This window comes from Rhopalosiphum maidis, chromosome 1 (genome assembly GCF_003676215.2).
Source record: "Rhopalosiphum maidis isolate BTI-1 chromosome 1, ASM367621v3, whole genome shotgun sequence".
Taxonomy (NCBI): Eukaryota; Metazoa; Arthropoda; class Insecta; order Hemiptera; family Aphididae; genus Rhopalosiphum; species Rhopalosiphum maidis.
The window spans coordinates 78,631,138-78,655,887 of NC_040877.1; the positions used below are offsets into that span (position 1 = coordinate 78,631,138).

Consider the following 24,750-nt stretch of genomic DNA (forward strand, 5'->3'; position numbering starts at 1 on the left):
TTTAGAAAATTCATATTGAAAAATCACAGACATTCAGTTTAAAATTAATTAAATATTTTAAAGCATTTAAGCCCTTCTAAAAATTGTTTTTATTTTAGATATTTATATACATACATATATACACATACACAAATATATATATATATATTATATATACATGCATATATAAGTATAGTGTATTTAAAATGAGAAACATCACGTGTACCTATACATTAGGGTAATAGAGAACATCTGAACATTGGCACAGTTATTTTGGGCGTTATTGTAATTATTAATTATGTTATACATACATAAATATATACTGTTATTATATACATGTACATATATATAAATAAATAAAATGAGAACAAGATGTGATAGAATATTGTTTTACCATCTTTTAGTGATATTTTAAGACGAGTTCTGTATATTATTATACACGAACCTGATCCAGTCAATTACAAATGACTAGCATATTGGGTTACTCAAAACCTGAAAAAAGTAATAAACATATAAATAATATCAACGACACTTAACATTAAAATTACTTGACATACCAGGTGGTAAAGGAGGAAGGGTGTCATTTGCATGTGCATTAGAACTACCGTGCAAGACATTATTTGATGTACCCGCTGCTGAATTATTTGTATCATTATAGTTGAGGAAGTCCCAAATAAGTATTGTATCATCATGTGAAGAGCTGACTATTTGGAACTCGTCAAACTGGAGTCGAAACACTCGTCCCGAGTGCTCCTGCCGGACAAAAATTCCTCCTCTCTCAATCACGAAAAAACAACAAATCATAAAAGTGAACGTAGTGCAAAACGCTTACCATAAGTGTACGTAGACATAATGTAGATGCAGGAGCTCTGGGGTCTAAAGCTGCTACTAAATTCCATACTTTGATTTTCCTAGAAATATACATTAATAAATAATTATCTTTACACTTAATTACATGCACTATTTGTTTTTTAATAATTACACACATGGTGTATTTTAAACACCAATTTGGTTTACACAAAAATAAATGTGGTATTATACATATAATTGATAAAAGTACAGTAGAACCTTGAGTATCCGGGGTGGTAATGTGGGGAAGGGTCACACGGATAAAAAAACATAGCTAATAGACTTTTTATTTATTTATCAATGCTATGTATATTGTATATATATATATACTGTCTTGTTATAAAGTTATATCGGGGCTTAAAATATGAAATAATTAATCTTTTTTTTATTTTTAATCCGGTTTTAATATAAATAAATAATTTATAATAATTTTTTTACACATGATTTAATTATTTATTGTTCTTAACCTATGTACAAAATAATATTATATATTACTTACATGCAACATGCCTATTTCTTTACTTTTAGTACATACACATATTAGGAAGCACAGTTAATTGCGAACACGGATAGTAAAGACCCAGGTAATTAAGGTTCTACTGTATTATACAACTTAGTATATTTTGTTCATATACAAAAATAATTGCATACAGTTTGTTTAGACTGATAAGGAAAAGATAAATTAGAAGAATAACAGAAAAAAATTATGAACCAGAATAGATTAAGAAATGGAAAGTTTGGTGTACAAAGTACATACCAGCACATTTAGTTAAATATTAATGATTATCATAAAAAATAAATCAGAAATATATTCTAAAAAGAAAGTATAAACTAAAGAAATTTTAATAAAAGTATTAAAATATGTACAATCTATTAAATAAGATACGTGAATATTATTTTAATTAAGTTCTTACCCATCATATGCGCCACTGACAATTCTTTTACTATCGAATCTAATGCATCGTACTAGTTCTTCATGGCCTTCAAGTACTCTCAAACAAGCACCATATTCAATATCCCATAACCTTATAAAAATTAAAGGACGAAATTACAAAAATAATATTTCATAGCAGTGAGTGAATCAGATTAATTAATATAATTGATTAGTACCTGATGGTATTATCAGAACTGCCACTAACTACTAATCGATCTCTATATTGAAGGCAGGCAATACCACGTTTGTGACCATTAAGAGTACGCACAAACTCACAGCTTGATGTATTCCATACTTTAATAGTACGGTCTCCAGAAGCTGATACAATGTATTTATCATCAAAATCAACAACATTTACTGCAGCTCTATGACCAACTAAGACACGACGCAAAGTCATTTCACTAGTTGACACCATATCCCAAACAGCTATTGATCGATCCTTCAACAGAAAATAGTAAGCATGTTAGACACTTACTTATAATATTATAATAATAATAATGTAGAAATTACTTTTGAACAAGTGACCATCATATTGTTGCTAAACCTTAAATGTAAGACTGCTTCACAGTGGTGTATTAGAGTATTGACCATTTCACCTGTAGCAACATTCCATACACGAACTGTACTATCGCTAGAACCACTCACAATCACTTTGTCGTCATATTGCAAACATAAAACTGACCCGGTGTGGCCAGTTAATACCTAAACAAAATGTTGATTTGTTGAAGGTTACATAATTCAATATTTTAAAAGAATAAAATTTGTATTCATTACCTTAACACATTCTAATGTATTTCTATCCCATATTTTTATGGTATTATCACGTAAACCCGAGACAATTTTATTGTCATCATACTGTAAACAATATACACCTTTGGAGTTTTCAGAACGGCAATTTATCCTTTGTAATAGAAAATGGCCAGTTCGCCAATTTGATTCTATACTCTGAAAAAATAATAATATTACTTTAGTTATAATAATTACATTGATTCTTAATGTAAAGTAAAGATAAAAGCAATATATTTTAGATAAATTATGAACTAACACAAACTAAGTATAAATTAAGTGTACTGTTTGTTTTATTTTTTTTTTATTATTATTATTAGATGTATGAATTATAATTATAAAGAAAAGTTAGAAGCACTAAACATTTTTTAATGCATGAAGTATTTATAGAAAAATGACAAAAAAAGAAAAACATCAAATAATAGTGATTGTGCTATTAAAATATTCAGATAATTTCATACGTGAGAATTTGTTAAAAATAGTTAATTATAACTATAATGTTTTTAAATAATATCAGTAAGTGATCTGGTATCTGATTTATCTTAATTTAATTAAGATCTATGATATTTTAGGGATTATTATTATATAAGATTTTCAAAAAAAGTCTAGAATGGTAAGTAATATTATTGGACACCCCCTTCAATCAAGAAGTCGTCCAGTCTTGTAATCAATTTCTTTATTACTTGTTGCATAAATACAGATTGTATATATTCTTGTTTTTTAGTAAAAAAAAGTATAAAAATAAATAAAATAAAAGAAATTGGTATTGTATTGTAAAAAAGTAAATATAAATATTGAATTTAAACAATGCATTAGCAATTGTAATTTAAATATACTCCAAGTATTCGTGTAAAATTTAATATTTATTTTAAGCTCATAAATTATAATTTTATTTAAGTATTCAATTTTAATAAGACAGTTTGTTAATTACAATATTTTAATAAAGCATTATCATTAAAATAAATATCACATACTTCTATGTCTTGTATAATTTTAGGAAACAGAGCCCTGTAGGAGAAGTGATCTGGGTGGTGTTCACCTGGTTTTGGTTTGAATAAATACTGAATCCTAAAATGTATAAAAAAGAGAATAAATATTTATCTAATGTATTGCATAATATTACAGCTTACCACCCTCTTCGTTCAGCAAGTCCTCGCCATAATGAATCTGTACGTACTTTTCGTTCAATTAGCTTTTTCCAAAGCATACCTTCTGAAATTACCCTATACCATTCTTTACATACCAATTCTGCAGCATATAAAGATTCGGCATCGAGGTAAGATAAAATATTTTCAGCCACATGATCTAGGCCTTTTTCTATAACATAAATACAATTTTTATATAAAGATGTCTTACATAGTTAAATCAAATACTTACTGGGTAAGAGTGATATGAAGTCTCTTTGTAACATAGGTTTTAGATATGTGTCGATGTGTCCATGTTGGTAGTGACACATGCGTGCCAATAGGTGTTCGACAAAGTCGATTTGGTGCTGTTCGCTCCATTTATCAAAGTACATAAGACACAACTCTTGTTCGGTGGCAAATTGTGGAGATGTAACACCATTGGTTGCGGAATCTTTTCTAATTGTTGGGTCGTATAAGATCGTCATTGGTGGATACTGAAAAAATAACAATATGATAAAACCTTTTTATGTTTGTTGATATTATAATATATAAATATATAAATATAGTACATGAATGGAATTAAATACATGTTTTTAAAAGGAGTTAAACAGATTCATTAGTTGATCTTAGGAGAGAATGTTCATTAAAGTTTTTAAAGTATATAAAACATTAGAAATTAGTTAATATTATTATGATTAATGGTTTTTTTATTTAGAAAATTTTAAAAATCATAGTACATAGAAATAACTTTTACACTGTATATTTACAAATTAACATTGTGTTATCAAAGATCTATTAATTTAAATTTGTGTGATGATGAAATTTACATTATCTTACCACTTAAAATTAGTAAATCCTTGCAAAAACCTGTATAATATAATACATATTATCAATCATAATAATAATTTATTTTACCTATAACAGTAGGTAATGAGATAATTAGCAGATATAACAATATTAGTATACTCATAATAGCCAATGGCTGTCATATGAGTAGGAGTTATAACGTTAATAATTAACAAAAAATAATAATAATATAGTAAGATATTATGATTAAAAAATTCATAATATAAACTTAAATTTTAATTTATATCATAATTGTGTGAGATTTTCAAAATCTATAGTATTAATGTATCGTTTAAATAATAAATAATTGTTATCAAAACAATGTAAATTAATTTTTAAAGTAGTACAAAATCCATAAAAAAAGTAATAATTAAGTCAACTGTGCATTGAATTATGCACAGTACACAAAATAGCTAATTAAAAAATAATTTGTGTGCAAATATTATAATAAAAACAAATGGTATTTTTATAAATGTAATAGAAAAAGAATTACATACTTGTTCAACTAGAACCATTTTGACACGAGAAATACTCTGTTATTATATTATATATCTAAATGATGGTTTGAAAGAAAAACACTCGTAATCGTTTAGTATACAATTTATTTATAATTTTGAAATACACTGCACAGCGGTATAGGAAAATGTGATTTGAAACGCTTTTACTTTATCACTGGCTCATTGTCACGGTGATCGTGACGTTCGACCTTACGCGATGTGAAATTTAGATTTTTACGCTTTTCCTGCACAGTGGATAGCGATTAAATACAAATAAATCGCTTTTCTTTCGAGCCACTTTTTTTTTGAAAGAGAGAGATCTGTATTTATTTTCTAATACTAGAAAGTTTACTTTATTTAATATTTAGTATTATATATAGTTAGATGAGTAATTTGATTATCCATAAATAAGGCGTAAATATATTTCATCGAAAAATATCAATAGGTACGTTTGAGAGTAGGGGAAGTTTTTTATTTTCTTAATTTAACACGAATTTCGATAAACATACAACATTGGAGAGCAAACAAGAAATGTTCCATTATTTACTTGAGGGACACGCACAATATAATAATTTAAAAATTAATATTATTTAACAGTTTTGTTATCTCGCACATGAGAGTTATGGGGACACAAGGTCCACCGATCAGACCACGACGACAAATAACAGAATTTCAAAAAGAAAAATGAATTGATCAAATGTTACATTTTTCTGGGTACGGAAAATTCTAAAATGACGTGCGTTGGATACGGATTTTACGGTAAAAAAAAATTAGATAGGTACGAAAAACGCGAAAGGCACGTAAAGGATGAGTGTTTTTCGCGTTACAAGTCGAGTCAAGGGGCGGCGTTCACACACGTTATATAGCTAAATTTAACATAAATATACAGCGACAAAACGACCACGCGAGGACGGAACGGGAAAGCACGACCGCGTACACGAGACGCGCACACGCGATATGAAGAGTCGAACTCGAAGACGTCGTCGTTCGCGGCCGGCGGAACGTTTTCAATAATAATAATATGTAACGAGCGGTGCGTGGCCGGTTGCGAGTACGAGGACAATACACTATACACGCACAAGCGGCGATGGCAGCGGCTGCGGCGGCGGCTGCGGTAGACGAGAACTCGCTATAGTCGGACGTAATAATAATAATAATTATTATTATATATAAAAAGCGGTATTGTTGTAGTGGCCAGACCAGTTCAGTTTCCCCCGTCTCCCGTGTGGCTTTCGTCTCGCGAACGAGCTCTGCTTGCGGAGTACTGATGTACCGAGGGCCGCGCGCACCGGTACGGATTCTCGAGACAACACGAAACAGCTTGCCCCTCCAACCACCGACCATATTTATATTATTATTATCGCTTACGACGGTCGGTTATTACTATAAAACGTATTTACTATTAGTTTCTTTTCGCATTTCAGTTCCTCTTCTTGGCCACCACCGTCGATACGATGACGTTCGCCGTGGTATCTTTTTTTACCCGACAAATCGAATCGAGTCGCGGTTCATCCGTCCGTCGGTCGGTTGACTCAACTGTTTGACCTTCTCGTCGTTGTTGGCGGCGGCACGGACGACACGCGTTTCCTATACCCTCAGCAGGCTCAGCAGGCTTCCACCACCACACTATTTCTTTCGATTATAATTATTACGATATTACATAAAATACACATACGAATTAAATATTATAACGCCCACAGCAGCTTCTACGTATAAGGTTCCCGGGACCCAAATGTATGTAAGAACATACATCCGGTTGTTCACAGTCTTAGCATTTCCGCGAGTTGATTTCTAAGGTTATTCGATGTATTATTTATACAATATATGATTAGAACCCGTCGAATATTCGAAACGATAGTTTTGTCCAAAAAACTATCTGGTTTTGACCTCGTTAACTTCAAACAAAAGTACAAAATGTTCGTCTAACATTCAGTGATTTTTTGTATCGTATTATCATTTATATGTTTGTATTGTCGACTTCCTAATGATTTCGCATTGTCTTACAATGTTAAATACTAATAATAGGTTAACAATTATTCAAATTAGTTTATCTACTCATGCTTTTTGCATTATAATACTGATTTCAATAGATTAACAGTTAGATTTACAACTCTTTGATAAAATTAATGTTTCAATTTAGTATAATTATTTTAATTAGAGCTAAGGTTAATATTATCATCAATCGTTAGCATACAAAAATTAAAAATTAAATCGTACATTATCATTCGTTGATATACCAATTTGTCTTAATTTTAAATTTTAATCGATTCTTCTGTAGTTCACTTTTATTATAAGTTTTGTAGGCGATTCGAAAAAAAATCTCTTCACTCACATTAACGCAATCTTTATCTAATATAGTAAATATTTTTATGTGACATTGATTAAGTTTCAAAAATATTAGTATAAATAAATATGCTACTAAAAATATTACTTCAATTTTAGAGGTATGACGCTTATGCTTGAATATTTTCTTACCTTCCTTTTAATAGGCTTGCGAATACGAAAATTCGTCGATGGTGTATATTATAAGCTATATAAGTAGGTACCTATTGGTTTTTTTTAAATATGTAGTAAAAATAATATTTTATTATCTATCTTTTTTTATAATCTTTTAAAAATTTAAATTTTTGTGGTATCACAAAATATTCTTCTTTTATTTACTTCCTAACATGTTCGTAGTCAAGCTCGTACGGTAAATAATTCGTGGAAACAATTTTGAGTAAGCTCTGTTATACAAATCTTAATTAGTTTTTGACCAATAATAATTCAAATATTTCAGTTAAAACATAGGCGTAAAAAAAAGTTTTTATATTGAAGACTTCACACTTTATTTAGCTTAAAATATGTTACTTATTGATCACCAATTTATAAATGCCAACTAGTCTAGAATCTTAAAAAATTATCATCATAATGTGTACATTTATTATTAATTTTAATAAATGAAAAAAATTACATTATTGAAATTCTAGAATCTATCTATAATGTTATATTATAGTTTTTTTTACTAATATTTCAATTTTTTATTATAAAATAATAAGTGACAATTAATGCAAAAATAGACTTCGATTGACAATATTTAAATTCCTTAAATTTATCAGAAATTGAACATTTGATTACTATGCTCAAAAATTTTACGAAATTTCAAAATTTCAAAATGATTATTTTTATTTAATTTAATAGGCAAGTATTAGGTATAATATATATATTATAATTTTTAAAATTAGGTATTATAAGATAAATAATAAATATATTTGTATGTCGACAAAGTAAAAATTATAAACTATTAAAAATACATCTAATTACGGCCAGAACAATTTAAATATAATAAAATACAAAAATTCTTTAAAATCTTGGGTTGATCATAATATTATTATGGTGTAAAAATATATGATTTTTATAAAGGCCTTAATAATATGTACGTCGCAGTAATGATGATTCATCTACAACACGAAGTATATAAAATAAAGGCTATGTCTATTTCTCATGAACCTGTCAGTTATTTATAATTTAGTCACCGTTTTTATACAGGGTATTTTTTATGTAACTATTTTTTAATTAACAAACTGAAATTACAATTTTAAATTTGATAATAAATCTAATGGTGTTTAAAAAAAAAAAAAAAAAATATGTATCAATATTTTATTATACCAATAATAACCCCAGTAAATTACTGAAGTTATTATTGTATGTCTGTATAAAAATAAACAGTAGATTAAACAATAACATGTAATTTTAATTATCAATTATAATTAATGACACTGTAAAAAGAATGATTTTTTAAATATCAGCACCTTGATATAGTAAATATAGTCGGACTAGGGCTAATATTATAGTTGTATACAAATATTCAAATATTATTATTAATAATAATAACAACAAGTTTTTTGGTACCTACATTTATTTTAGAATTTTTTTACCAATACATCGTTGAATTTATTATAATTATTATATAATATTTATTTGTAAAAAAAAGCATTGATACCATTAAATAATATAATAATATATTGGTGATAAATATGTTTTTTTTTGAAATAACGACTTTAAATGACGGAGTTATAATTTTCAATAAATATCTATTAAATTTATATACCTATTATTTACTAAATTCTCAAAATTAAGTTGTATACAAGAAAAATATACTATTATATCATTTAATAGGTGCTACGAAAAATGTTGGTATTGAAATTCACACTAAAGAGTAAAAAATAATTATAAAATACTGTGTTGTAATGATGGAATTACATTTTCTAATGAATGGTTATTGTATAACCGAAACACTTTCTCTAACAATAATTAAAATGTTAAACAATATAAAATTGACGTAATTATGAAATCTCTTCGAATAATTCAAATTAATCAAGACTACGAAATACCTACTTATATAAATTATGTACTGATCAAGTCTGGATTAAGAGGGCAGGTCACAAAAAATACAATTATTTAGGTGCCTCTAATTTTGTACCATATATTTATAATATCGATATTAATTAATTAAATATTCTGCGTAAAAGAAAATACTTAATATCTACCATTTAATATGATTGAAATATTTATTTTAGAAAAAATTTAGATTTTTAAAAATCAAATAATAAATTCGATACTTTGAAATTACTATGAGTTATATTAATCAACAACTAATTCTGTAATAAATATTTGTATTTGTATATAATAATGTATGTAGTACAACTACAGTCTACAAGCCACAATTGTTTGCGTAACATTTACGTACAAATGTACAATATACGTAAAATTTGTCCACGTAGGATCTTGTTATGTTATGAAATTGAATGATCTTTCATTATTTTATTCTATCAAATAATAATAAATAAGTAATTCTATAAGTATTTTAAGAAATTTTAGAAGAATTACAATTCACATTAGGACTTATAGCAAAAATACCGATAATTGCATAAAACTTCATTTAAGTTAGAAACAATTGATTTAATCTGATTTCTTAACATATTTTTTTAATAAAAGGTTTAATAATAGTTATACTTGAAGTTTTAAATTATAAGATTTAGGACTTTAATTATTATGTTAATTGTTTTATGAAATACGAATAATGAACTATTAAGTAATTACGATAAAAACTTAAGACTGAGACGGGAACGGGGGGGGGAATCGCCCCGATCATCCCTCCTGAATCCACCCCTGTTAGATAGATCTAAAATCCCACATTGGATATACCAATAGTTAACATATTATTATTTCACACAATATACTTGTATATATAAATAAATCCACCTATTGGACATAATTTAAAAAGAAGATTAAAAGAGATGGTACATAATATATTATTCAGTGTAATTTAGATAATTTAACCTGTTTATATTAATATTTAAACTTTGTTAAATAGTCATTTAACAATGATTCGAATAACTTACAACTCATTATTATTTTTATTATTATATATTAAGACATGTTTTTAAAACAAAAAAATATTTAATTTAAGTAGTAACTATACCTACACCATATCTACCAATAAATGAGTAATAATAACGAAAGAAAGAAATATAATTTTATATTGTCATACAAAAAATCTAGAGCAAAACGAAGATTCTATTCATCCGAGTCGTCCCGGTTCGGATAATTAGGGGTCAACGGTCTCTAGCGGTTATAAGAGATGACTAGTAGAGGTAAAATACGCTGAGACAAAAAGATTTGTTTTTCTTCGTGAATACAGGATTGTAATACACCAACTGGCGTTATAAACCAAATTAGAGTCGGATGAAAATCAAAATGTCACTCAAGGCTCAAATATTATCACTAAAAAACAAACGTTTTACCATTGATTTTATAATAATTTCAATTATAAGCAAACTACTGCTCAAATTACAAAGTTATTGTAATGACATATCTTAAATTAAATTAAAATACTTGTTAAATTTCACGTGTATTATATTACTTATTATTATTATTTAGTGTATTATTATAGATACTACGTATGACATATTTTGGTCGAGATACAGGCGATTAAAAAAAGGTAGAAAATCTGTTGTATATTGGGTGTTGAGTGGGTTATTATATGTTAAATTTGAATTATATGATATTATATTATTGTAAACGAAAAACGATTCTAAGCGGAAACGGATAGTTAATTTCGCTTAGATTCTAAAAATTATTATACGACAAGCATTGAGAAACTTAGTTATTTTGAACAAATTAATTTTTGTAAACAAAATTGCAAAATTTTATTTTGACTGAAAAAATAAAAAATATATATAATTAAAAAACAGTAAAATATTTAATATTTGTGTTCATATAAATTATTAAGCTTGCATTTTATTATTATATCTTGTGTTATTCTGTTTAAGGTAAATAGAACAATATTAATATAATATAAATATGTATTTTTTATAAGAAAATTTTTCAAAAACTGTAAGTAAATAATATGAAAATCCTTTCCGTCATCGTATGAAGAATATAAAATAAACCAGTTCGTCAGACAGTTTAAATATAAAAATATTGCGTTTATTAAACAGGTTAAGCCTTTATCAATATCATCAATGGCGTCGCAAACAATTTTAAGTTGTGAGACACGTCGATGTGTTAATATTAATGTGAAATAATATTTCTAAATCTATGAACTATAATTATCAATTATCAGGTATAATATATCCAGAACCATTGAAAGAAACCTGCCAGCTTTTACATTTTTCAACCATCCACCCATCAAATTTTTGTCTGGGACACTTGTCTCAAAAATCACGGTTGCGCCGCCACTGAATACTGGATGAAAATATGAAATATAGGTTAGATTAGATTTCAGAGCTCTATAGGCTGAAGGCTTTAATGGTTCTTAAACTGTATGTTTACAGAGATTTTAAATTGCTGCAAAACAAACAATTTTAAAATACAAAGCATAAGGAATAATAATATTAAACTAAGAAAAATGATAAAAAATGATGTACCTACCCATATTATTTGTTTTAATTCGTTTGATTTAAAAGGAATAATAATAAGAAAAAATTTAATCGAATTAATAAATGACAATATAATAAGGAAACATATTGGTTCTACAATTATATTATATTTTTATTTGTCTGCCTGTACCGGAGTAAAGTTATCTAGGTTTAGTGTTGGTTATTTTGCTCTGTGTTTAGATACAGCGCAAACCAGCTATACGGAGCACGTTTTGTTAATGGGTCATAAGTTTATAACTTTACAAGAGTTATTTTAAAAAATATTATCTGTTTTTATATAGTAGTTTAAGCTATAGTACAACTTTTGTTAAACTGTATGGAAATCATAATTTTATGCATTAAAAATGCAGTAGTTATGGTTTTAGTGGTGTCGGTTACCGTAAAAAGTATTTATAAGTACGTTTTAAAGTAGAAAAAATTCTTCGATCATAAATTTCGGAGGTGGTCTCTATTAGAAAATTGGATGCAGTTAGTATACTTTCAGAATTTTAAAAAAAAAAATCCAAATACTTCTCAAAATAATCAGGTAAAATATAAAATATATATAGGAAAATAATACAGTGGATTCCGCTTAATGTGGGCAAAATGGTCTGGTCCCAATAAAAATGTATATTAACAAGGTTAAAAAAAGCCGCGTAATATGGGCACTCGATTCGGTTTATGTGGGCAATTTTTATTTTATCATAGTGTTAGAATATACACATATGTATTAAAAAATGACTAATTTAATCGGGTTTCGTCATATCTATGAGATTGTATTACTGAAAGTAATAAAAAGCACTAGGTACCATTTAAATCTTAAAACCCTTTTCTGCATATTGTACCAAAAATGACAGAAATTAGTTTTTTGTAATTTCTATTGTTGAAAATAAAGTTACAACATTACTACATATACGGCTAGTTACATCTACCTAGCAGTAAAATTGTGAACTTTAAATGAAAAATAAACGACTGAAAATATTATTGTTGTGCAAAGTGAAAAACTACCCTTTTTATGTTACAACAATAACAATTTGATACTAATGATACTACCGATCTCTGGTAAAAAAAATCTATCTTGTAGTACTTTTTGTCCAGAATATTTTAAAAATAAGTATTGATCTTTAAAAATCAATACTTATTGAAATATTCAAATATATATCATAACCTAATTATGTGCCAAAAATTAATCCTTAATCAACTTTTAAGGGTAGTTTCACTTGAATATTTTTTAAATATTTTTCCCATCTTCCTGGTGTTTTTTACAGTAAGTACATTTTTATTGGGAAAAATAAAAATTCATGCAGAAAGGAATTTTATTGACTTTTTTTGATATTATAATTTTTTTTTTTTTAATCAATTTCGGTTTTTATGGGCAACCACTTAATGTGGGCAAACAGGGTTGGTCCTAACGTGCCTACATTAAGCGGAATCAACTGTAATTTATAGACACACCTATAGTTGGTTTTCAACAAAACTGAATTTGTTTTATTGCTGTAATTAATAATAAATAATAGTAGACTTAAAATGTTCATAAAATATTCACATTAGAAGTGACTAGACATGATAGAAAACATTTTTAAAATATAATTTGGTTCTTGTTATGATATTTAAAGATATTTGAAATTTTCAATTTATGTTTGATATTGTTATGTTAGTAAAAAAGCTCGAACATTTAATACAAGATTCTTTATAAAATATTTTAATAAAAATTTAAAAAAACATCAAAAATATAATGTTTTTACGAAATTCATCAAAATTACAAACTTTACTATTTAAAATTCATAAAATATTTAATTTTATTATTTAAAGATTGAATAATTGAGACAAGATTTCTCACAAAATTATTTATTGGAAATTAAATAAAATTTTAGTGTAGGTAGGTAGTTACAATATTTTTTTTATGAGAGAAGGATAGATGCAAATAGGGTGGGGCTTAGCCCCTCTCTCAAACTTCAAACACTATTTGCGCCTATGGATAGAAGTTTAAATTTTGATGATATTGTCAGAATATTCAATAATATAATAACAATTTATCCTGAACTGATTTTTGTTATTTTGTAATTATTCAAAATATTCAGATTATTTAGATTTTGTCAAAAAGCATGTAAATGTAATAGAGTCCACATGAGTTGTTCTTAAAGAAATTTAAAATAATTGAATACATTTTTTTATGGTGCGAGGTTTTAACTTAATTAGTGATCCTAGCATTTTGAGATGCAACTAATATGTTTATCAATTTTTTGTTACTTTTGATTAGAATTATTTAACAAGTTTTCATGAGAATGTTAATAGTTGACTATGATTTTAGTAGTTCAAATTTAAAAGAATAGATTTCTAACATTTATTAAAAACCACTAAAAATAATAATAGAAAAAATATAATGTTTTGAAATGTGTCATAATGGAATCTATTAATTTGGAAAATATGATGATTATAACATTTGCATTAAAAAGTAATGTGTAATGGGTCATCATTATTTGGGTATAAATTATTTATTCCATGTGGTCATTATCCTTTTTTTTTGTAAAACAATTTAAGGTTTGCATAAATTAAAACAAAAGTAAATTTTCTTTAGTTGTTTGTCAATGACCAAATTACATTAAGTTATTAAATAAAGCTAAATAAAACTGGCTATAGACCGTATTGTAAAGTACATGAGTAATAGTATTTAAATATTTTTTAACTTGAGCAAAATATTTTTTAAAGTATATGTATTTAAAATTAAACACTAATTTTTAAAAACTACTACCTAGTTTATTATAGTTCATATTTTTTCTAATTTCAATTTTATTAAATTAAATAAAAAGAGAATATTCAACATATATAATAGGTTTATATAATAATATAGGTGAATTTTTTTATGAGGCTTATACTCAACTGACAATTTAAATATTTTGAAAAAAAAAATGAGCAATTTACAGTTACAACTAATGATATAGTATAAAATGCTCTCTACAATTATTGTATGGTACGAATATACTAAAAAATCTAGTTCTGTTGAGAGGAAAAAAATGAAAGTATTCAAAATACATACTAGAAACTTTATAAAAATATTCTTTACAAGATAGTCTAAACGAGTATATTTATTACTATAATATATAGTATTTACTAGTTATCTATGTACAAGTTTTAAAAGAAAAATAAGCATTAAATTACTTAATCGAATTCTGATGAACCTTGTTTTGACTACTCCAAATTAAAATTTCTGTCATACTTCTTAATGGCTCAACTTACAATATGTGATTGGTTATACACAATCTTTTTTTTATCAGTGTTTTCAAATTTGGCTTGATGGATAAGTTGATTGCTAACACCTACTTCAGAATTTATTTTAACGTAATTTTTTGTATTTATTGATGTATTTAGTTTCATGCAGACCTGTTGTTGAAAAATTATATTTTGTCAAACATTGATTCTAATAATGAATCAATTAATTCTATATTTATATGGTTTTGAATGTTTTGATAAATGTTTAATTTTCTATTAATTATTATGAAGAAGTATTCTGATAATCATTTATTAAAAATGAGTTTTTAACCTAACTAGTTTCTGAATATATTTTATAGCTTCACTAGTTAGAACTTTTTTTTTATTTTAATGACAAAAGTATTTCACTTAAAATAGGTATCATACAAGTTTATGGTATATTTTGTAAAATTAGACTTCTTCTACCTACATTAAAAGTTTGAAATAAATATCAAAAAGTACAAGCAATATCACCATTGTTTAGCTAATCTAGTTTTATCAGTAAATTCATAGATATTAGATAACAAAAACTATTACTGTAAGATTAGAGACATTAATTCAGTTTATGTCTAAGTTCATATATTGTTAATTCTATGACAAACTGTATGATTGATAAGAGGAATATTATTTATTTATTTGGCCGACTTTATATTGAATACAACAATATCAGTTTAACACGATTTAATGAAAGTTTAGGAAATTATATAAGCTTTATTTCCTAGATCAGTATTATAGCAAACCACATTAGAATGCTTCTGTTACCTTTTTGTTAGCTGATTTTTCTTTGGTGTCTATATGGTTAGTTTTAATACAACAATAAAATTTGGTGAGCACCATATCATACAAATATGACAATTATATTGTGTACACTTTGTACATTAGGAAAAACTTAAATATAATGTACAATTTATCATGGATAACTATTTATTATGAAAGCAAAAGAGCTTTGTACTTTTCACTTTCATTGATTTTTTTTTTTTTACTCATAATAGAATCAAATTTATGGATTTATAATATTATAAGAATACAAATTATTCAGAGTAAAACAGTGTTCATCAATATACGCATAGAAGAATATTATATTAGCGATGAATGATAACTGAACACTGAACTACTGAAGGTATTATTAAAGTTTTGTAGATTACAGATATGTAAAATAAATTATAAATGTAAATTAATATTCCATCAATTTGTATCTAATCACTTTTTTGACTGAGATATTGCTAGATGGCTTTTTACTTTATTGAATATTGTTCAAAATTTAACAATTAATTAATATAATTTTTAGTCTATGCAGTACAAGTAATATAGTAGATAAATATTACAAGGTAGGTAATTAAAAATACTGAGTTTGATTTAATAAACCAAAAAGCCTATTTCTGCCAATGTTTTAAGTAGATAAAAAAAAAATATATATAAAAATGACCTATAATAATAGATTATAAAATGTAGGTATAAGTACAGTATGCTTTATCTACATACATGAAATTACGACAGTAACTATCATATTGTGCAAATAGAGATAGTCTCTTAAAACTATCGTAATATTAGGCATTATATTCGCAACTATTATGTTTCAGTAGTATATCAAATTCATAAATTTTTGCTATGTATAATTATTATAGTATATGAAATATGTATAGGGTATAATGAAATACTTAACATAATTTTTATTTTTATGAATAACATAAAAACAATAGTGTTTTTTTTCTAAAAAAGCATTATAGCATAACATTTTTTTAAACAAAAATAAGGTTATTAGGAAATCTGACTTTTAGATTTGTCCTTATATACATCCCAAAAATACAGTTCCTAATCTGCTGATAGATCTATTAATATTTTAGGTCTAGAGCAAACTTATTATTAACAAGCATAGTATCTCAAAATAAAAGAAGAAATAAATTATTAAATATTCCTCAAATGAGGTGTAGTAATAAATATATTGTATTTTATAGAATTATACCTATTTAAAATATTAACTGAATATATAAATAGTATTAGCTTGACTATATTGGTACTACGTAAATTAATTTATTTTTGAAATTTTGAATTCCTGGAATACAGTAATTTTTTATTAGTAGTAATTGTAATTATAAACTATAATTATACTTATACCAACATAATATTTAAAAGAGAATAATTTACTAAATAGCTTGAATACATTTATGTAAAAGCTTTCAATAATATTAAAAATAACTCCTTATTCATCTACCTACTTAAAAATACAAATTATTTTTTATATTATCAAATCTAGTCAAAACAAATATATAATAATATAATATGTAATAATACACACTATAACTACACGAATGTAAATACCTATATTATTTATAATTATTAACACTAAGCAATTTCTATTGCAATTTTTATGCATATGTAGGCCCTTAATGATGATAAATAATGAATAATGATAGATATAAGTAGATACATTTATCCTTTTTTTAAACTTAGTAGACAACAATTGTAAATTATTGAACGATTTCTATAAAAAATATTTCTTTAATTATAGGACTCACTAGCCATAAACATATTTTTCAATAAAAAAATTAATATCATACTTGATTTAAGTAGTTAACTAGGTACCTATATTATATAATAACTATAATACACTTGTATACATAAAATAAATAAAAATAATTTTTATAAGAGAGGGAAAATATAACTATTTTTTAGTTAGGTTAAGTAGGTATATAATTTATGCATTCATTTGCTTGTTGAAAGAAAATTACTCAAGAACCTTCTAATTAATGATAGATATTAAATAGTTATTTATAAGTAGTATTACCTTCCTACATAATAAAAAAATCTATGCAAGTAACAGTATTTCCAATCCTTTATTTATTAGGTATTAATTAAGTGTATTCCCAATATACTTATCAGGCACATTAGCCTCAAAGATATAAATATATAGTCTAAAAATATGTCATATGCTAAAAATGCTTCAGGTTAGGTTAGGATGAATTATATTTTTCATATATTTTGATAAAAGAAATATTCAAAAGTTAAATGTATTTAATAGGTCATAAATAATGTGACTATATGATTCAATGATGGATGCGTGAGTAGCCCCTCTAAAATGTATTTAAATATTAAATTAAAACATCCTCCTTTAAAAAATCATAGTTACGCACTTGATACTCATAAACTATAATAAAATATTGATACATAGTAGACGAGAAACTATAAAGCCTACCAACTTTAAAACATTATATATTTATACTGTTAAACATAACATTCAGCTACTTATGTATTTTGTTAATATCAACAAATAATAAACAACAATAAGAGCTTAAGTATTTTAGGTAATATTGTCTTCAGCGAATGAACACCATAAATTTTTTGTTTTTAAATTAGTTATAGACACTCAAAATTTTTAAAGATATTACATTATGAATTAAAATTATTTATATGACTCTAAAGTACACATTTACAATTGTATAGCAGTAGTATGTGTTAAAACTTATAACCAGAACTATTTTTGAATATGAAACAAAATAGGTAGGTACCTAATAAAATATATATCTAAAGATAGGTAATAGTAGATCATTATAATATAGACAATTTTTAATCATCGGTCAATACAATTTTTAATAAAATTAAGTATCTATAATACCAAGTGACCACTAGACCATTGAAATCTGTTGAAAGTATTTTATCGAGTGAAAGGGGAGATTGAATGACAAAAGGATAGTGATTTGGATGTTAATACTAGAGTTATAAGTTTATGTGTTTACCTGAGGACTACCGATATCGTCATCGACTATTTTATCAGTTTCCATAGCAGTCACATTGTCCCTATCCATTTGACTGGGAGCCACATTGAACACACAGCAACGCTCATTCTTGCGACAACATCGGTGTTTGATTAGTGGCCGCTGAAATTAATTTTAGTCGTCGTCGCCGATTGATGTGATCGAAAACAATTAATCGCACCGATGCGTTACACACAGAAACACCTGCAAAACACACGATTTATGGACGATACACGCGCGCACACACAGCTAACACCCACTGACTCGAGGGAGCGCGACACGGCTGTGTTGTCTGTGAAATGATAGCGTGAGGCGGCGGCGGTAGGTAATAAATAAAACGAACGAGAGGAAGATAAAATTAAGTTAAAAATTTATAAAAAAATATATCAAATACGAAAAACAATATTATTATTAATCTATTACAAACAAAAACAAAAATTGACAACAAGAGTTATATTATTAATGGTACCTATATCACCCGGGACGGTTTCTATGCGCACAGACTACACTAGTACAGTGTACACGGGTTTACACGTACATATAACTATAATATCAACATTCAACAACACGGTGGCGATTGGCGAATATCAGTCGGGCAAAATCATTTTCACTGCGAACGAGAGAGACGGAGAGTCCTGAGTTTTTCAGAATTTTTCGCGACACGAATGGGTTTTAGGTTGACGGGTTGTTGTCATTGCAGTGTGGCCATCTCCGGACGCGAATAATATCCCGTATTCCTATCCGCATTCACCACGGCTGATGTTGTACGTGTGCCCTAGCTATACGGACTTGACGCCTTGAGTCTCGACCTCACCACTCGTTTATTCGTATTCCTAGTCGCATGACGCATGTAACGTCCTCATATCATATTGCATATTATATGCATAAAAAAATTATTTTCAACTTTCCATCACATACTATGTTTTTAATTTTGTATGTATTGCCTTGACGGTTCAATTTTTAAATTCGTTTCTTTTTTATTTTCGAAAACAAAATATATAATACTAACCAGACACAAGTTACATTTATAACATTTATATACCATGGTACCAACCGTCACGGTATTTAATCACTAGTATCAAACATTATTACCGCTATATTTTATTTATTGGACGATACGATTTATAAAAAAATCTTTATATATACAAATATAAAATTTCAATAACTGATGTACCTAAAATTAAAAAAAAATTGTTTTTTCGCGTCTATCTTGATACAGATAAATATTAATGTGATTCAAACAATTTGAGTTATTATCAAATTTAAGTTATATTATGTACTATTATTATCATAACATTTTTGCTTTTAAATTCAACAATAAATTTAGCCGATTTAGACACATGTATTCAAATAGATATTCTATATATTTACCTACTTTTTATTTAAACAACCAGATTTTCTTTAGAAAATTGCAGTGTTGATATAATAAGTACAGTTATAAATAGATGAATATAATTATTTGTCATTATATGTCAATTAGTGAACAAAATCAAACAGCCTCAGGTATATAGGTAAAAGTACGTAGGTAATAATAATTAATATTTATTAACTATACGGTCTATAGTCATCCATACTTTTAAATTATAATGTATGCACGGCCGCACGGGTATAAGTGCATAACTAATAACTATTAGTCATGATCATGCAAACGTGCGGTTACTCCTGATAAGTGATAACTATAGAATAAATCTATAGTCACAAACTCACAACTTATAACGTCTATATCTTGTTTTGTACAATTTGTACACAATATGCTCATACTATATATTTATAAATTACTCATCTAACTTATAAATAGACATTCAAGTTCATGGTAGCTTAAAAAAAGTTAAATAATACCTATTTAATTAAAAAAAAAAATATATATATATTTTAAATAATATAACATACACATTTAAAGTATTATGGACTTAATAGGTAAATAGGTAATTATGTATAGGTAATAATTGTTATTGGTATAATATTATTATTTACAGAAGGGTAAATTAGTATAAAGCGTTCAGATGAATAGATGATGAAGAATTACCAAACGTAATAAACAATTAATAGGTAATACCTCGTCATGACAAAAATGTAAATTTAGCACCAGTTTAGTTGCAGAGCCGTATTCTTAATTTTAATAATGATAATTAGTGGTCGAAATGGCTAAGTAAAAAATAAGTGGATTCAATTCAGATTTCTTTATTTCATCGATAAATGGACATTCCCCACCCCGAAATATATTTGATGCGGAAATCTTCCCCCATTTTATTTTTTAAATTTAACTATTTAATAATATTATCTATTATTTAATATGAAATTATTTTTTTAAATAAAATATAAAATATAATAATATATTTTTTTTCATAAATTAAATAAATTATTATTATAATTTTAAATAAATACAGTAGGTCGCTAAAAAATTGTGTATATCAAGTATAATTAATAATTAATAAAATATGGCTAAAAAATAAACGAAATAAAAATAATACATTTTGTAAAAAAATATTTGATCTCTGATTAAAATTTAAAATTAATAAATAATTAATACTTTCGCTCATAACGATGCAAGATTGTATAACAATGTTAATGATCTTAATAGTCTAAATCAAATAATTTATATTACTCATACTAGGTAGTTTTTGACAATCCAGAAATTTATTGGGTTTTAGTAACAATTTTAGATTTAAATATATTCAATTTATATTTTTATTTACATAACAAGCTAATACAGTATACTAGTACTATTATATTTTATTTAGAAAATCTTTTAAATACCTATTATTATTATTTTATCGTTTCAAATAGTTCAGTTGATCAAAAATATACATTTATAATTTATTATATATTTATGAATTTTTTTCGAAACATTAGTCATTAGACAATAGGCTAAAGATACTGTTACTCCTGACGTATCCTATAAATCATATAGTTGGGCGATTCGGTAATTGATATAAATATTGAAATAGGTATTCCTTATATAGTACCTCAGTCCTTAGACCCCTCTGTAGTTTACGTATATAATATTATTGGCAATAATATCAATATTATCAATATAATAATTCATAAGTATAATTACCTAATACCGATGTTATCATTACTTTATTCATTTTAATGATCGTGAATTAAATAAATACATACACACAATGTATATAATATAATATCTATATACAGTACACACATGTGTAATTAATCTATATACCTATAATATATTATTTTCCTTTTAAATATCTCATATTTTAATTAAACTTGTACCACAAATACAAATGATACAATAAGGTATACACAGGAATACTCGTAGATATATTTTACAATTGTCAATTTATAATATTTACTTATAAAGTAATTTCAATTATCTAACCTTTAAAATGAATAATTATTATTAACGATCGTAATCGACTGTTGAAATGAACTATGCGCCAGAGCTATAAAAGACATAGGTATTGCGAAAACGTCCCCATAAGGTTATTATTATTATTTATTAAATATAAATAAAAAATCAAATTACATTATATTATAACTCTTAGTAGATAAACTTTAAATAACTCAAAAACTTCTTCCCCGAATTTAGATTTTTATGTATAAAAATATTCTGTCCCAGAATATGAAATTAAAAATATAGGTACGTTGTCATTCATAAAAGTAAAAACATATGCTGTACCACCTGCACCTCGCAGGAGTGGGCATGACGCGCTAAGCTCAAACTCAAAAGAAAAATACTCATATTATACCGAAGCCACAGCGAACACATCACCATCCAATCAACCTCTGAAAAATGTCACCGATTTCCTTAACGAGTTAAAATTAATCCTAAGCCCCGTTCTAGTTGATCGAACATCCTTAATAAACAGAATCCCTTTCCCCATCGCCCCCACTCTTTAATTAATTAATACATGCATCACATATCTTCTAATCATTCATACCATATTTAATAAATAAATTCTTAATTGTAATAAAAAAAACTTGTAATAACATGTAATATGTTGAAATCACATTAAAAATATAATAAATGAAAAAATAAAAGAAAAAAATATTAAAAAAACAAAGTTTTATTTAGAGTTTATATAAAAATTACTTTAAAAAAGGTTAATAGAGTCTAAAATAATAAGTTGTTTCATAAAAAAATTATCCTGTAAATATTATAAACAGTGCCAGTTTTAGGCAGCGACCAGCGGGGTCTCTGCCCCGGGCCTTGCGTTTTGGTATGACATCTTGAGCCATTTGTATACTATAATTTTTCGATGAAAATAAAAAACAAAAACAAAAATGATATGTTATAATAGTAATTATTAATTAATAAACTAGAATAGGTTAGTCATGATTGTTGTTCTAGAATTTTGCGTATGTAAACCAATATCAACTACATTTAAAGCCTATTGTAAAAAAGAAAACTAATCTCATATTTAAAAATGATTAATAATCAATATGAAATTTTAATAATTAATCGATATTTTATTTTGTTTGCATACATAATGTTAGAAAATTATGATTAATTTTTTAAATTAAAAATGATACCAAAAAGAAATTCATTAGATAATTTAATAGATATTTAAAAAAGCACACAATACAAAATATTTTTTCTTTAAATTGTTATTAAACTTTAAATTATTGCAGTGAGAACTATTAAAAATTGTTTGGCCAAAATCTATTATTTTGGGAGGTATTAGAATACTTAGAATATAGTCATGACTTGGTGTCATTGAACTTATAACTATAAATTGCCTATCTTACACGTTTGTTGGCTTTATTTGACAATGATTTACAAACTTTAAAATAAAATAAAATTATAAAATTATATTTAAAATAAAAATTTTATTTTTGATATTTGTTTTATGTATAAGTGTGTAGGTATTTATTTTCAATCAAAATGATATCAATATTTCAATATAATATTTAGTTTTTTTTTTTAATTATTAAAAATACTAAAAGAGATTTTTTGCTAAAATGAATGCGCTAGTAATCATCATAACGTCGCGTCTAAACGAATATTACTTTTGTAAGATTTTTAATATTACCAAAAATTAAACACTTAAGAAAAATTCTGCTTCCATTAACATATTTAGTGCATAAAACTACAAAATATACGTGATGTAACTAAAATAATAAAATACACTTTAAAGGTAGGGAAATTATTGTGTAAAGTAAGCAACTTTTAATAAGATACTTAACATTTTCATAATTCCTATATTCGTATAGTTAAAGGCAATTATAAAAAAGATCAATTTTATCATTAAGCATGTCTAAAACCATCGAAATATTTGTGTTTGACAAGCTTCTATTAATGTTTATAACAAATTTGTAAAGTATATAGAGTTTCTTCTTTATGGAATAACAAATATTGAAATATATACATACTTTCATACCGCCAACGATGTTCCATTGATTTGTATATAGTTTTACAATTGTTGATATTTACCATTTTTTTGTATCAACTTTATCCTGATATGACACGGAGAGAGATAGTATCAAGTACAATTTTTTTTATTTTATGTGATTTGCGTAATTTTGAAAATAAAGGCATTTTGTATACAGTATGTCAGTATGTATACTATAAATACTAAAATCAATGTTATTATACAGTTTACTCATGGAACAGGATACTATACAAGGTTTAAGTATACTCGTTTAATAAGAATGAAATATTACCAAATTCTTACATCATTTTTATGTAGGTATAGATAAATAATATGTAACAAATAGCTGTGATGAAACGTCATTGAAATGTATGCGCTTACTGTCTAAACCTATATAATGAGGTTACATTGTTTGACAGTTTTACTAGTTTTTATGTTTTTAGTAAATGCGTCAGCTCATAAATCTTTATGTTTATTATAAAAATAATATATATTT

General features: G+C 25.8%; 1 protein-coding gene across 3 annotated transcripts; it reads right to left on the reverse strand.

Annotated features, from left to right (window-relative positions):
* Nucleotides 1-152: 152 nt before the first annotated feature.
* On the reverse strand, nucleotides 153-19,598 carry LOC113555913 (beta-TrCP). Of its 3 annotated transcripts, none has more exons than XM_026960531.2 (11): nucleotides 18,904-19,598; nucleotides 3,926-4,169; nucleotides 3,679-3,865; nucleotides 3,523-3,616; nucleotides 2,537-2,707; nucleotides 2,273-2,464; nucleotides 1,939-2,201; nucleotides 1,743-1,853; nucleotides 812-890; nucleotides 537-729; nucleotides 153-471 (listed from the first exon to the last, which is right to left on the reverse strand). In XM_026960531.2, exons 1-11 carry the CDS (start codon nucleotides 18,970-18,972, stop codon nucleotides 461-463), a joined length of 1,614 nt encoding a protein of 537 aa, XP_026816332.1. In that variant the 5' UTR covers nucleotides 18,973-19,598; the 3' UTR covers nucleotides 153-460. The 3 variants fall into 3 exon arrangements, with proteins under 3 accessions (XP_026816332.1, XP_026816331.1, XP_026816333.1); XM_026960530.2 differs by having other exon boundaries at nucleotides 537-732; XM_026960532.2 differs by lacking the exon at nucleotides 18,904-19,598 and adding an exon at nucleotides 5,019-6,014 and having other exon boundaries at nucleotides 537-732.
* Nucleotides 19,599-24,750: the final 5,152 nt, after the last annotated feature.

Excerpts from the sequence above, each read along its gene's own strand:
- LOC113555913 (XM_026960530.2), bottom strand. The coding sequence starts at position 18,972 with ATGGATAGGGACAATGTGACTGCTATGGAAACTGATAAAATAGTCGAT. Across the intron at positions 1,854-1,938 it reads AGTTCTGATAATACCATCAG|GTTATGGGATATTGAATATG; the intron begins GTACTAATCAAT and ends AATTTTTATAAG. Across the intron at positions 733-811 it reads TATGTCTACGTACACTTATG|GAGCACTCGGGACGAGTGTT; the intron begins GTAAGCGTTTTG and ends TTTGTCCGGCAG.